This window comes from Coptis chinensis, chromosome 7 (genome assembly GCF_015680905.1).
Source record: "Coptis chinensis isolate HL-2020 chromosome 7, ASM1568090v1, whole genome shotgun sequence".
Classification (NCBI taxonomy): domain Eukaryota; kingdom Viridiplantae; phylum Streptophyta; class Magnoliopsida; order Ranunculales; family Ranunculaceae; genus Coptis; species Coptis chinensis.
Window position 1 is genome coordinate 37,918,660 of NC_141462.1, and position 15,456 is coordinate 37,934,115.

Sequence of the window (15,456 nt, forward strand, 5' to 3'; positions counted from 1 at the left end):
TGTTTTTTTAATTGGGTGGCATTGAAGAAACAGCAGATCCGGTACCAATTTATGATCCAAATTGGTCGGATCCAGATGAGGGAGAAGGAGGCGAAAATTAAAATGGAAATGAAAATGTATTTCCTATGTATTTCCTAACATGAACTATTAAGTTCCAACGTATTTCCTATGTATTTCCTATGTATTTCCTAACGTGAACTATTAAGTTCCAACGTATTTCCTATGTATTTCCTAATGTATTTCCTAATGTATTTCCTATGTAGTTCCAACGTATTTAATCAGTTGTATTTTAATGAACTATATTACAATGTATTTTAATTTGATTGGTAATTGTATTTCTATGAAAATAATTATATTGGATGAGAACATACATAGTGCATTAATTAAAAAAAAAACAGTTAGATAAAATACATAGTTCATTAATTAAAAATACAATGAAATTAAAATACATAGTGCATTAATTAAAAAGACAGTGAAATTAAAATACATAGTGCATTAATTAAAATACATAGTGCTTTAATTAAAATAAAATACTAGATAATTAAAATACATAAGCTTAGTTAGAGCTAGAACCACCTCTAGCCCTCCCCATTCAAAGACGTATTTCAGCTTGTTGTTGCTTTCGATTATAAAAGCGGTATCGGGATGGAGGACACTTGTATCGGTCGCTAAAATCTTAGCTTCATATTGCATCTTTTGAAGCCCGATTTTTTTTTCCAATTGAACCTGATTTTTTTTGCTTGAATCCGATTTTTTTTCTTCTCTTGCCATCACAGTTCTTTGACCATATGCAAGTTCCCTTTCCCTAAGTTCTAAGCATTTTTGTGTTTCATTTGCATCCTGTGCAAATGTATCCTAAGCGTGTAAAGTAACCCTCCAACATACCAAATGATTTTTTTCTTGGTTCCTTTTGGACTTGGCTTTCTTCGATCCAAGAGGGCGGCTCCATTTCTTTGGGACGCTCTATTTCTTGAGAACCCTCCAATTCAACTCCACCAACACTTGGTGAATTAGAAGTTGAATCTTCACCATCATTTTTGCGACCTTTTCCTTTGTAGGGGGCTTGACCTTGCCTCAAAAAGCGTTACTCCACTTTGGATTATCCTTGAGTATAACGTAACAATGATCAAGTGAAAAGCCGATTTTTCTTGTAGTTGGTGCGTCATCCTTGCCTCGGACAACTAAAAAAAAAAAATGGTGGTAATTAGACTAAAATAATCACTAGGACTAAGATAATTAAACTGCAATAATAATTAGACTAAGATAATAATTAGACTAAGACTAAAATGGAAATAATAAATACACTAAGATAATTAGGCGAAGACGGAAATAATTAGACTAAGACTAAGATAATCAATAAATTCCAAATTGACAACGTTGTAATTACCCGGCTTTGTATTGTTGTACCACTTGCATGTCGAGCCTCCACCGCATTCACAATTGCAACAAATTTGTTCATCATTTTTGAAATATATTTCCACCTTCCGCTAATTGAATCGGAGACCTATCCGACCCGTGCTTGATTGAACTTCGTTTGTTACACGATTCCAAAATCCTTTTGCATTTTGGAAAGCACCAACAATAGAGTCTTCACTAATTTTTATCCAAGCAAGACATAGAGCTTGATCATCGGACATGCTAAAGTGAGCTCTCGCTTTTTGCTTGAGTGCTACCACTTGCTTGAGATGCTGAGTTGATGCCATTTGATATTTGGTTTTTAAGAACTGATTTTAAAGAAGAAGAAATATGATATATGATTGTTGGAAGTGTGAGTTGAAATGAAACAAATGTTGTATATATACCAAAGTTTTTTATTTTGACCGTTCTTTGACCGTTCTGACTTTTTGACCGTTGGTAGCCGTTAGGACTCCGGACGGGATGTTGGATTCCGTCTGGTGAGTTTTGTAATCCAGACGGAATCCAACATCCCGTCCGAAGTTAACAAGTCAGTGATAAACTCGGTGGTTGGTTTCACCTCGTTTTGAAGTGGGGATAATTATCACCTTCATTATCACCCTGCATTGCACAGCAGTTTTGGACCCAAGTAGGTGATAATTATCACTACCCCCTCTCTATCACCTGCATTGCAAATGCTCTAAGAAATAGGTACTTTCCATTTATTGTTTTTTTCCCAATATCCTTTATAAACTTATTATATTTGGTTTTAAGTTCTCTCCCGAAAGGTCTTCTATGGTCAATCTAAATGGGATGCATAGACTATAAACCAATATCATGCCTCGGCTTTATTTTTTAGCTATCATGGATAGGTTTGTGTATTTTTAGCATCATAATAATGCCTTTAAGCAAGGTCGTCCCGTATATATTAGATAATTAGAGTGCGCTTCCAATTTTCTACTTTGGCTCTTAGTCCAATTGAAGTGAATATCTTTGGTTTTCATTTATTTGTATATATTAGAGTGCGCTTTCAATCTTCTCCTTTGGCTCTTAGTCCAATTGAAGTGAATATTTTTGGTTTTAATTTATTTGTATATATTAGAGTGCGCTTTCAATCTTCTCCTTTGGCTCTTAGTCCAATTGAAGTGAATATCTTCGGTTTTAATTTATTTGTATAAAACCACAATTTTTTTTGACATCTATAAGTTAGAGAAGATAGATAGAGGAAGGGGGAGATTATCCGGAGCACAAATTTAAAATTTTGGATATCCTTTCAGGTACTTGGCATGGATTATCTAAACTCACATTTGTTCAGATATCAGTTGGAACTTAAGCCTGAGTTTGGTGGCCTTGTTGAAAGGTAAGTCTTTACATGTGTACTTTTTTTTTCCTTGTGTGTGGATTGGGGGTCTGGGTCTTGGTCTCAAATCTTTCGAGTCTTGCGGTGTTGAACACTTGAACATAAGTTGTGATCAGTCAAATGGCAATTCTCCCTCCAGGTAATATGCGGTTACGGAGGAAAAAAATAGAAGAAAATTGATAAGGGGGGACAAGGATATAACTTTGTTTGGTGGAAGGGTGAGGGGTGGAATTCGAGCTAATCAAGCCGAGCTTCAGTATGTTCGAGCCCGGTTCGTTTATTAAGCGAGCTTTAAAATAAATTCAAATTTGGCTCATATATTATATGAACGAGCCTGAACCGAGCCTGAGTTGCTCAGTTATTTTACACTGCGAAGACGCTATTTGAGCTTATCGAGCAGAGCTTCATCAAGATCGTTTGTTACACGGGTTATAATATAGGTTCAAGCTTGGCTCATTTAACTAAATGAACGAGCTTGAGCTGAACCCGAGCCACTCTGCTCAAATTCCACTCTTAGCTAGAAAGGTCCTTTCTCATTTGGGATCAGTAGAAAGGAACAAAACAAGTCGTTTGTATGTCAGGTGATGATGATTTTGGTTAATTTTTGTGCAGGCGCAACAGGAAGCCCTGGTCCGAATTCGTTAATGTAGAGAATCAGCATCTAGTATCTCCTGAGGTTATCCCTTTTCTCCCTTGAAAAGAAATATTAATATATTTAAACCTTTTTACAAACTACATTATCGCTCTATATTTATCACTTCTATGAACTAGTTAAGTTTAGTTACTTGTATATGACTTGCAGGCAATTGATTTTCTTGATAAACGTCTTCGCTATGATCATCAGGATAGGCTTAGTGCACAAGAAACTATGGTAATTCTATACGAGTCAGTGAAGTCCCTTATTTTTTTTTCTTTTTCTTATTTTTTTTTGCTGTTGTTTGTCGAAGCGAATCATTATCTACAAATTGCTAGGTCCACAAATGTGGGAGGCAACTAAGAGAGAGAGTGGGTGGGGGAGGGGTGGCTGTTGTTAGCATGTATTAAGGATTGGGGTCAGGAAGTGTAGTCTCTTCGAAATTAATCAGCTGGAATTTGCACAATTACAATGTACTAATATTAGAATAGTTGGCATCTACCACCGGAGTTACTTGTTAGACCTCTCCATTATATTTGTTTGCCATGTTGAATTAAAAAACTTCTCGTACGAAGTCTGTTTTCATCATTAGTTTGATATGTTCTTAACTTCTTGCATCAGGCCCATCCATACTTATCTCAAGTGAGAGTTGTTGATACTAGCAGGAAGCTTCAGCAGAAAAGGAAAAAGGATAGCTGCGACGAAATGCTGGATCAGTAACTATACCCCATCGGATGTAGAAAACTTTCCTGTGCAAAACTTAGATTTAGATCAATTACCAACACTCAATTTATGTGATGACAGTTGTAGACTGCTTTCTTTGACTAGTGAAAAAGGATAGATTTTTGGTACGTGTTCTTAGAAACTCTTTCCCAGTGGAAAGTGTGTTGTGATTATTTGTAGGGTTAACTAGTATTAACAACCACCCAAAATTAGGGTCTTCCCTCCAAATGACTTTTTGTGTGTGTAGAGGGGAGGGGGGAATAATCCTAATTGGCTCGGTTAATACTAATTAACTCTTTATTTGTACAACAACAGATAGGTCTTTCAGTATTGCAACCTTTGTATATCATTGCATATATCAGGTACACCAAAGGTCTAGATATTCTTTTTGTAGTTTGAATATTTCAAAATATTTTTTTGGATGAGAGGATATTTCAACTTGAAGTCCTGAACCCAAAGAAATGTAGCATCTTTGCATTTCATCTCAAACCCATAGAAATGTAACATCTTTGCATTTCAACATGAATCGGGAATGTGTGATTAAAAAAACAAGTTTTTGCAACTTCAGTCTATGACCAGACTGCTCGTAAACCCCCGACAGTATATTTACAGCATGACCTTGTGCTGCTTGTAGAAACCCGTAGGACCTTGGTGCATATTGCAATTTGATCCGTCTCTATGTCCTACTTCGACTGATTAGGTAACCCATCTGTCTCTATATTCTACTTGTTTCTTGATTTTAGTTCTTACTATAGATCATAGGTTGAAGGGTTTGGTACCATTAAGGATTCAGACTCGTTATGTAGATTCAGACTCGTTGTAAGGGGCAAGTTGTTGTTGTACCTGGAGGTGCGTTTGGGGATGATAGTTGCATTCGGATCTCTTACGCAACATCAATGCCAACTTTGCAAGCAGCAATAGAGAGAATTAAGAAATCCTTGGCAGCGATTAAGCTTGGAGTTCCGGTTTGATTAGGATATAAAAGAACATTCAGATATAAGTATGATTGTTATATTTACTGGAGATGACACACACATTTAATTGTAATTGTTATTATTGAAATATGTTAAATACATTTTGTATTGTTAGAGGAACTTGTTGCTGGAGTATGCCACGATTGGTTGTTAGGGTAGAGAGATGGCAGTGACATATCAACCACATTTGACATTGTATCATTAACCTATGTCAACCACGTTTGACATCTCCCTTTTATTACTATATATAACTATAACAGATGTCAAAAGCATTTGACATTGCTCATTGTATTGGCTAAAAGGAATGTTCCCCCATTATATTGGCTAAAAGGTTATGCTACCTATGCACTTCTTGTTATTGAAAGTCTTGACGAAGATACTCATATTATGGAGTAATCCAGTGCTCTAAGTTAAAAAGGTGGAAGACAGCAATGGATGAGAAGATTCAATCTCTTCATAAGAATGCGACTTGAGAACTTGTAAAGTTACCTAAGGGTAAAAAGGCAATTGGCGGGAAATGGGTGTTTGCATTGAAAGAAAAATCTCTAAGTGATGAGTTAGGTTAAAACACAAGATGGGTAGCTAAAGGCTACACACAGAAGGAGGGGATTGATTATAATGAGGTGTTTTCTTCAGTTGTAAAACACGTACTCTTTCATACACATCATTTTGCCCTTGGTAGCTCAGTATGATTTGTAGCTAGCAGCCTAGCACGATGTAAAAACTATATTTTAACATGGTGATTTAGAAGAGGAGATCTATATGACTCAGCTGAGTGGGTATAAAGTTGCAGGAAAGGAGGATTTGGTGTACGTGTAAATTGAAAAAGTCGATATATGGTTTGAAACTCTCTCCCATGCAGTGGTACAATTGGTTTGACCGGTTTATGCTAGGGCACAAGTACATAATAAGTCACTATGATTATTGTGTTTATTTTTGCAAACTACAACATGGTTATTTCATCTACTTGCTCATGTATGTTGATGATATGTTTATAGCTTCAAGAAGCAAGATTGAGATTGATAAGCTAAAACAGCTTTTGTCTTCAGAATTTGAGATGAAGGATTTTGGTGAAGCTAAGAAGATTCTTGGCATGGAGATTTAGAGAGATAAAGCAAAAGGCAGTGTTTGGTTGTCTCAAAAGGCATATTTGAATAAGGTACTTCATAAATTTGGTATTGATGGGAACACTAAATCTGTAAATACATCTTCTTGCCCCTCATTTTAAACTTAGTGTTTATTATGCCTCCTAGTTCCGATAAGGAGCGTGAGTACATGACTCATGTTCCATATGTTAGTGATGTTGGTAGTTTGATATATACGATGGTGTGCACTAGGCTAGACAATTCACGAGTAGTTGCTAGTGTTTCAGTAGATATATGCACAACCATAGGAAGAAACATTGGCAAGTTATGAAATGGATTCTATAGTACATTCCAGGTATTGTAGATGTTGGTTTGATGTTTGAGAGGGATACTAGCTTTGTGTGGGTTATGTTGACTCTGACTATATACAGGTGATTTGGATAAGCGACGGTCCACTACTGGGTATGTATTTACTTTAGATGGTGCTCCAATGAGTTGGAGGGCTATTTTATAGTTACGGCTGCATTGTCTATGATAGAAGTAGAATATATGGCAGTGGTTGAGGCTATGAAAGAGGTTATTTGGTTATAGAGTTTGTTAGATGACTTGGGTATTGTGCAGGATCAGCTAGAGATTCACTGTAATAGCATGAGTGTTATATATTTGGCGAAGAACCAGATTTATCATGCCCATATAAAGCACATTGATGTGCATGCGGTAGGTTCACTCTGTTAGAGAGATTTTGGAAGAGGGTGATATCTTACTTACTAAGATAGATACCAAGGTGAACCCCCGCTAATATATATGTTAATAACCAAAGTGGTTTCTGGAGTCAAGTTCCACCATTGCTTGGACTTGAGTTGTATCTTTCATTTAAGATGATTTGGCTCTTATAAGCATATGTGAACTACGATTGGCTTGATCCCGTTTAGAGGATACGTAGGAAACCGTTATGTGGTGCAGTTGTTGGTCCTTTGGGACATTTAGAGTAGAGGATCGGAGAAAGTTATTATTTTGTTATTTGATTGGTCGGCTCAAATTTGGGAAATTATCGCCAAGGTGGAGAATTGTTGGAGTATGCCATTGTTGGTTGTTGGCGTAGAGAGATGCAGTGACATGTCAACCACATTTAACATTGCATCATATTAACCTATGTCAACAGCATTTAACATCGATCACACTTTTGTTACTTTAACGCATTTGACATTGCACTCGATTTTTTGCTGAAAATTCGGCAAAACCAAAATTTTGCCCATGAAACTTTATACACTATATATAGAACATTGTTTAAGACTTTAGGGTTGAAAATTGTATGAGAGATTTGTGATTTCATAAACAAGAGGACTTTGGGGGTTATATTAAACCAAAGTGAGTGTGTGAACGCAATTTGATTTTCTCTCAATTTGAAGTTTCTCCTTTGCTTGTGGAAGTAGGCGCAACTTGCCGAACCACGTAAATCTTGTCTCCATTATTTGTTTGCTTTATTACTTTTGCATTGATTGGTACTTTGTTTTGTTTGTGTTTTATCACCCATTCAATTAGTTATCACCATTATATTTGTTATCATTTATGCTTCCGCCAACAGATCTCCAATGCAATATGTAACAACCCAACTCTATAAAAATTATAGCTCGTTATTATTTCACAGTTTTTTATGTTGACATCAATGCAAAAAAGATATTTAAGATTAGTAGTCTATGTACCATTCTTGTTAGTGGATCTAGAAATCAATCGATTCATATCCTTCACCACCTCAGAAGTTGTACATATTTCTATGAGAAAGGCTCTGGGGATCCTCTCCCAGTGTTTGAGGTGGTGAAAGAGGTTTGGCGCGAGTTAGAATATCTCCATTGTCTATTGTGGAGGCCGGACAAGAGTCCTCAACATCAATGGTTAGAAATGGGGATGGCATGAATAAAGAGATTTAGGTCTTGTTCATTTGATATATTTTGCTAAGGGGCATTTGTTTTTTTTTGTTTGTTTTATTGAAATTAAACTTTATTTATACTTATAAACATTACGAGTTGTACACATGCCCATGACATCTTTACAAAAATTTGTAGAAACAAAAGTAGGTGCTCTAAGCCACCAAACAGAAGAAAAATGAGGAAGAAAAAAATAAATTCATAGGTCAGGAGGAGCTGTCAGCAGTAGGTTGTTCTCGCCAACTATTTTCGGCAGCTTGGTTAAGGGGCATTTGTTAAACGTTTGTTTTGGTCCATTTTGTTCCTTTTGTCTTTTGGTCAATTACCTTATGTGCCTTAAGAAATACTAGTTACATGCACGCACAATGTGCTTTTTATTAAGTTGCAAATGTGATTTTAGAATTATCGAAAAATAATAATAGTTAATAATGCTTACTAAAGAATCTTTTAAAGGTACAATTTTTTTTCTTATTTTTTATTTTTTTTTTCATTTCTATTTTTTCCAATAAGTTCCTATTTTTTATGTAAAGTTTGAAATGCTTTTGGAATTGTATAAATAATAGTATTTTTTTTTATTGGAATTTAAACAAAACAGCCAAAAAAAACTCGTTTGGGTCTTGATCTCATATGGTGTTCACTTATGTGTCTTATGATGTGACAAAACATGAGGAAATTTAGTTTACTTATGTTTTATGTTTATACCCTATAATCCTAAACAGATAGATGTAATTCCCACTACCTTTACAATGCCACACATATTACAATATTTGACAAAGAAATTATTGAAATTTAAGATAGAAGTGAGAGGCAAAACAGTCACATAAAATAAACGAAGGCGTCACATAAAAAAAATATTAAAGTATTGTTGTATCACTAGGTGGGAGTGGGATTTGTAAGGTAGTTTTTTTTTTTTTTTTTGCTAACACCCCATTTCTATTACTACCAGATAATAGGATTACAGTTATAGTCTTTGCAACATCTAGGCAGATCATTCATGTCACACGAGTTACTTGCCCATTTTGCTAAATCATGGGCATCCCCATTACAAGTTCTGTTAAACCACCTAAAAACTACATTTTCCAAAAGACTGACACTTCTACAAATGGCTTCAACTATCGTCTGAAGGGACCAATTTAGATTAGAAACTTGGGTTGCAAGTGATCTGATGACAGCAGCATTATCTCCCTAAAAGACATACTTCCTTCCCTCCAGGGTTGATGCTAGCTTGACTGCCACTTCAGCCGCCAAGAGTTCACTTTTCTCAGTTGTCCGAACTTTAAACCTCCTAACTGCAGCGGCTACTAGGTCTCCCTGTGCATTCTAAGCCATAGCAGCTCCTGCTCCAGTTTGCTTGTCCTTATTGAAAGCTCCATCAAATCTGATATTCACATCATACACAACATTAGTTAAACTATGGTTCTCCATGTTTTCTACTATGCTCAAGTGATGGTTGTGTGTATGTATATGTGTATGAGGACTAGAAGATGTTCCAGCAATAACTGGATTGCTAGTTCTCCTTCCTTGGGGTAGGGTGTCTTCCCTTTCGAAGGCCTTCAGTCTTTTGTGCCACTGGATATTGTTAGAGGCTAGTATCTCCTCTTTACCTAGAGCACCCTTGCCGAACTTTTGCATATTCCTGCTATCCCACATGCCTTGCAGCAAAGTGCATGCATATACACCCAAGTCAGCAATATGTTTTTCCTTACTGTTACTCCACTCCATGATTTCATCTATCCATCTCCTAGCCCTCCAATCCTTATATACTTCAGTTCTAATCCCCAAAGGGGAAGCAAACCAGATGCTTCTAGCCCAGTGACATTGAAAGAACACATGTTCCAGAATTTTAAACTCCTCTGAACATAACGGGCATAAGATATCATCATTCTTGATTCTATTTTTAATTCTGTCCCCAGTGGGTAGAATATTGAGGTAAATTTTCCATAAGAGCATTTGCTCTTTGGCAGCCACCTTTGCCTTCTAGATTCTCTTTATAGACTTGACTTGTAGGGTTGAGTCTTGCTCCTCTCACTGTTCCTGATTCAATAGGTTGAAATCAGACTTAACACTGAAGCCACCCTTTTTGTCTGGCCACCAAATGAGTTTGTCATTCCCAGCCATGGGTCTAATGTGAACCTCATTAATAAGAGTTTTGATCAGACTGTCAAAATTCTCATTAAGGACTTGTTGGTTCCCCCAGTACCATCTGCCCTCAAGAGATGGCTAACTTTCCAGTACTTCTGCATACCTCTGGGTGGACAGATGTCCTTGAGAATGATAGGTTTATCATGAAACATAAGCCAAGGATCCTGGAAGACAGAGGTGGTCACACCATTCCTAATGCTCCAACAAGCCCCATATCCATTCTGAATCAAGTCATGGTTTTTATGTACCCTTTTCCAGAAGAAAGAAGCATTGGAAGGTGGCCTTTCCTCATGTCCAATCCATTTGTTCCCATATGCAACTTTGAATGTTCTAGCCCATAAGGACTCATTTAGAGCCCTCCAGCTGTGTTTTGCTAGAAGGGCCTTGTTAATATCAACAAACTTACGAAACCCTAAGCCCCCAAGGCTTTTGGGTTTGCAGAGTTTATCCCACTAAATAGTGTGGATACTCTTAGATTCCTGTGTACCATGCCACTAGAAATCTCTACAAACCCTATCCATGTTATCACACACAGACACTGGTAGAGAGTAGGCAGACATGGCATAGAGGGGTGAAGCTTGGGCCACTGCCTTGATCAGCACAGTCCTTCCAGCTTGTGAAAGCAGTCTAGCCCTCCATCCTTTAATCTTATTGTGAATGTTGTCCACCAGGTAATTGAAATCCTCACTCTTACTGTCAGTAAGCACAATTGGAACTCCCAGGTATTTATCCTTAGTATCAAAATCTCTCATCTTCCAAAACTTTTTAAGGATTTTCCTATGTCTGGCATGTACATTCTTGCTATAGTAAATACTCGATTTATCAAAGTTAACTTTTTGCCTTGAAGCCAGGCAGTAATCCTCAAGGATACCTTTCAGAGTAGAAGCCTCATTAAGGGAGGCCCTAGTAAACAGAAGCAAATCATCTGCATAAAGAAGATGTGTTATAGGGGGAGCACTTCTCCTAATTTTGATCCAATGAATAGCATTATAAACCTCCGCCTGGTTAATCATCCTTGATAAGGCTTCAGACGTAAGGATGAAGAGATAAGGAGACAGAGGGTCACCCTATCTCAGGCCCTTCTGTGGGAAGATATTCCCTAGAGGAGAACCATTAAGAAGGACCTTGAAAGACACATAAGACAGGCATTGGTTGATCAGCCCTCTCCACTTATTGCAAAACCCCAGTTTTTCAAAGATATCATTTAAAAAAGACCACTCAACTCGATCATAGGCCTTAGCCATGTCAAGCTTTAGAGCCACCCACCCTTCCTTCCTCTTATACATATTTTTCATATTGTGGAAAATCTCACTAGCTAACCCAATATTGTCCCCAATATTCCTGCCCTGAAAAGGTGATACAATCTTATGAATATGGCATTTAAGCCTATTAGCAAGAATTTTGGAGATAATTTTGTACACAAAATTATATAGGCTAATAGGTCTGAACTTAGTTATATGTTCAGGGTTAGCAATCTTAGGAATAAGAGTTATAAAAGTTTCATTAAACTTAAGGTTAAGGATACCAGTTCTAAAAAAATCTTGAACACACTCACTAACTGTTTTCCCTACAATATCTCAGCAATTTTTGAAAAAACACCCCCTGGAACCCATCTGGTCCAGGGGCCTTCAAAGCCCCCAACTTGTTGACCACCCACCTCACATCCTCATGGGATGGAATGACCACCAACATCTCATTTTCTCTATCAGTAATAATAGCTTTAAACAGATTGCTTATATTATTGTTGATACTAGGTAACCTCAGAAGTAAACAGTCATTAAAAAACTTATTAACATTCTTACCCACTTTAGTTCTACCTTCTAGCCACTGGCCAAAATCATCTTTGAGTTTGTCGATACTATTTTTTCTCCTTCTATACAGGGTTGACATGTAGAAATACTTAGTGTTCCTCCCATACTCTTTTAGCCATAGAGCACCTGACTTATGTTTCCACATATCCTCTTCCTTATCCAGCCACTAATTTAATTGAGTTTTGAGCGCTCGAATCTCCTCACATATAGCTCTAGTCAAAGCTTTTGCCATCAGAGCTTCCAACTTGGATTGGATATCTCTAATGTTTTGAAACATATTGCCAAAGACTTCTTTGTTCCAAGCAGTCATTTTAATCCTTGTTTTTGTCAATTTAGTAATCATATTGCAGTCAGGTTTAAAATGGTTTGCAGATTCCCAAGCCTCCTCAATGGTAGGAATACAAGTCTCATTTTGGAACCACATATTAAAGAACCTAAAAGGTTTATAAGTTCTCTCTTCTAAAGCAGTAAAAGAAAGTTTGAGAGCAAGGTGATATGCAGCAGCACAGACCACTGTTCTCACAGCAGCATGAGGAAACATAACTAACCAGTCTGTAGATGCTAAGAATCTGTCCAGACGTTCAAGAATATGGTCCTTAAAGTCTCTGTTATTGGACCAGGTAAATTTTGGTCCCTTGAACCCAAGGTCAATCAGGCCAAGATCATTAATAAAACCATTGAAATCAATCATGCATTTGTTAAAAATACTATTACCTCCTGATTTTTCATCTAAGCATGTTATAGCATTGAAATCCCCAAGAAAAACCCAAGGCCCAGGTATACTAGGTGCAAGGGCTCTGAGTTCATTCCAAACTCTGATACGGTTTCTAGCAATAGGTTCACCATAAACCAGAGTGAAAAACCATGATTGTGTACTAGGATATTTAGAGATTTTACCAGTTGCATAGTTTTTTGTAGCACCCAAGATCTCTATCTCCACTCCATCCCTCCAGAAAAATAGCTAAGCCACCACTATGACCAGCTGCTGGATAACAGAAACTACCTTTAAAACTAATATCCCTAGCTACTTCCTCAATCCTTTTTGCTTTTGCCTTAGTTTCCAAAACACATATCACTTCTAGTTGATGTTGCCGGATTAGGTCCTTTAGATTATGAACTACCGTGGAGGTTCCTATTCCATATCAATTCCAGGTCATCATTGAAGCTTAGGTAGCTGTTGGGGGACAGCCACTGCGAACCCTGGGGGAGAGAGCAGACCCCCACTGCTAAACTGCCACTTCGACTTCCTGTACTAATCTGTTCCTCATGTGCTAGCCTTTTCCCATGTTGTGAGTTAAAGCTCCCTTCATCCCCCTGTATCTCTCTGAATTGGAATTTATGCATCACTGAAGAGTTATCCATGGCCAGAGGTCTCGGCTAACTAATATCATCCTCAAAATCAGCATCATACCCCATCAGTAACTCTGATTGACCTAGCATCCCATAATCCTATTGGCCCTCATACTCCAGTATCTGGTCATGTGGATTGTCCATCACCAAGGGGAGATTAGGCTCCTCCTCTTCATCATTTGAACCTTCAGATCCTGGTGGAGTATTATCCAGGATTGCAGCATCAGAAGACAACTTCTCACTGGAACTCACCACAGTATATGGCCCAACTGATACAGAGGAGCTAGAATCACTTGATATTGGAAAGATTGTGGCATGCATAGGAATCAGAGTATGTCCCTCTCCTCTACTCCTCACATAATCAGCATGTTGCTTTACCCTTTTTGAGCGCATCACACTCACCCTAACACTTCTTCTAACCCACCTATACCTAACAATACTTGCCATGTTCTCTTCCTCTTTAGAAATTTTCTTTCTCTTTGAGCCTACTTGCACTGAGTATGTTGTTTGTGAGGAGTGAGTTACCAAAGCCCGAGAAGACTCTGGCTTTTGCACTTGCCTTCTCATACCTTGAGAAGCCAACATATTTAAGCTTCCACCACGTGTTGGCGCACTTTTGAACTGATAAATGGGCCACTGTGCCAAGATCCCATCTTTTGATACCATGCCTTCATTGCTAAGGGGTAGGGCAGCAATGGCAACAGGCGGCTTGTGATGGAGAGGTTGAAAAGAGTGGTTTGACGAGTTCTGCTCATGTTCCAAGGAATTGACACTTTGTCCAACCTTGCTCGAACAGTCTCCAGAAGTCTCCACATCCATCATTCTAGGTCTATCCAGCCCTACTACCACCAGGCTAAGAGCCTGACTAGTCCCCTGTTCTTTACTTGGTTCGTCCAAGTCCATATGTTTGGCCCCTGACATAGATACCCAAAGCACCATTCCCCAGCTCCAACCTGATAGACTGGGCCTAAAGTTTCCCCTGAGCTACTAGATCCACTGATCGGGCCCGAGCCCAAAGACTCAGATCTATTGTCACAAGGACCTAGGCTTGATCTGACACCACTAGGGCCCCAACAGATCTTTCAGAACCTGTCCCAATCCCTGCTATATCCGTTGAAACCTGAGTTGTGTGGGACTCTTCTGCACGTGCTCCATTAATCACTGATCCAACAGTCACTGAACCTGCAACATCAGTCTCCTTCCTGGGCCTGGGGGGGTGGCCGAAATACCAGTACCTTGCCAGTTCCTTCTTACTGGTGAAGCTTTGTTTTTGGCCAGAATTTGATCAAAACGCGGCCTTTGCGGTGTGCCTGAAATCATAACCACTTTAGGAGTTGGATCTACCACTCCATTATAGAACACATTTGCTCTTAACGTGAAAGAGAAGTTGTTTTTTATATCTCTCGGTGACCCACCACACATGAGAAGATTTACTCAGTACTTATCTTTCTGGTTGCAGAAGTGCAAATCATGACCAATCCTCCCACAGAAATAGCAGAAAATATCCTGTTTTTCATACTTAAAAGTTACTAGTAGCATTTCCCCCACTTTTGTTCTTAAATCAATACCTTTAAGCAATAGTTCCTTAATATCCATCTTTATGCGCACTCTTGCCACTGGTTTCTTGAATTCAGCCGAACATGTTAAATCCGTGAGTTTGACTATGCCCAAACTTGAGCCAATCTTCCTCACATTCTCCTCATTTATGCAGTTAGTTGGTAAACCAAAGATCTGAACCCAGAAGTTCACCAAGTCAAAACTCGGATCAAATTCCAATTTCCCTGGGTTCTTCCATTTTTTGATAGACATGATAAAACCATGAACCAGTCAACCAGCCATGGTCCATTTTTCCTCACATGATCATACTCTGTTGTATTATCAAACTGAAATTTGTAAAACCCCTCAGTAACGAGTTCAATCTTTGTATTTCCTCTGGTCTGCCAGCTCCGATGCAGCTCATCTGCATTATCTTGTAGCTTGAGATACTTATCCCCTTGTAATTTACCCATCAGCACATTTGTTCCATCTTTTTCCACCTCATTCTTACATACTATGTC

At 38.1% G+C, this 15,456-nt stretch overlaps 3 protein-coding genes across 5 annotated transcripts; 1 reads left to right on the forward strand and 2 right to left on the reverse strand.

The window, feature by feature from the left end:
• Positions 1 to 2,134: 2,134 nt before the first annotated feature.
• LOC147487422 (casein kinase II subunit alpha-1-like) lies at positions 2,135 to 4,601 on the forward strand. 3 transcript variants are annotated; one of them, XM_086571379.1, is made up of 5 exons: positions 2,135 to 2,267; positions 2,673 to 2,755; positions 3,368 to 3,431; positions 3,558 to 3,626; positions 4,011 to 4,601. In XM_086571379.1, exons 2-5 carry the CDS (start codon positions 2,682 to 2,684, stop codon positions 4,107 to 4,109), a joined length of 306 nt encoding a protein of 101 aa, XP_086427505.1. In that variant the 5' UTR covers positions 2,135 to 2,267; positions 2,673 to 2,681; the 3' UTR covers positions 4,110 to 4,601. The 3 variants fall into 3 exon arrangements, with proteins under 3 accessions (XP_086427505.1, XP_086427504.1, XP_086427506.1); XM_086571378.1 differs by having other exon boundaries at positions 2,253 to 2,308; XM_086571380.1 differs by having other exon boundaries at positions 2,265 to 2,336.
• Positions 4,602 to 8,997: 4,396 nt separating this feature from the next.
• On the reverse strand, positions 8,998 to 14,465 carry LOC147487423 (uncharacterized). The gene is made up of 2 exons (XM_086573184.1): positions 12,947 to 14,465; positions 8,998 to 9,474 (listed from the first exon to the last, which is right to left on the reverse strand). The coding sequence occupies exon 1, from the start codon at positions 14,336 to 14,338 to the stop codon at positions 13,499 to 13,501; it is 840 nt and encodes a 279-aa protein (XP_086429310.1). The 5' UTR covers positions 14,339 to 14,465; the 3' UTR covers positions 8,998 to 9,474; positions 12,947 to 13,498.
• LOC147487424 (uncharacterized) lies at positions 11,306 to 12,194 on the reverse strand. The gene is made up of 2 exons (XM_086574030.1): positions 11,838 to 12,194; positions 11,306 to 11,584 (listed from the first exon to the last, which is right to left on the reverse strand). Exons 1-2 carry the CDS (start codon positions 12,192 to 12,194, stop codon positions 11,306 to 11,308), a joined length of 636 nt encoding a protein of 211 aa, XP_086430156.1.
• Positions 14,466 to 15,456: the final 991 nt, after the last annotated feature.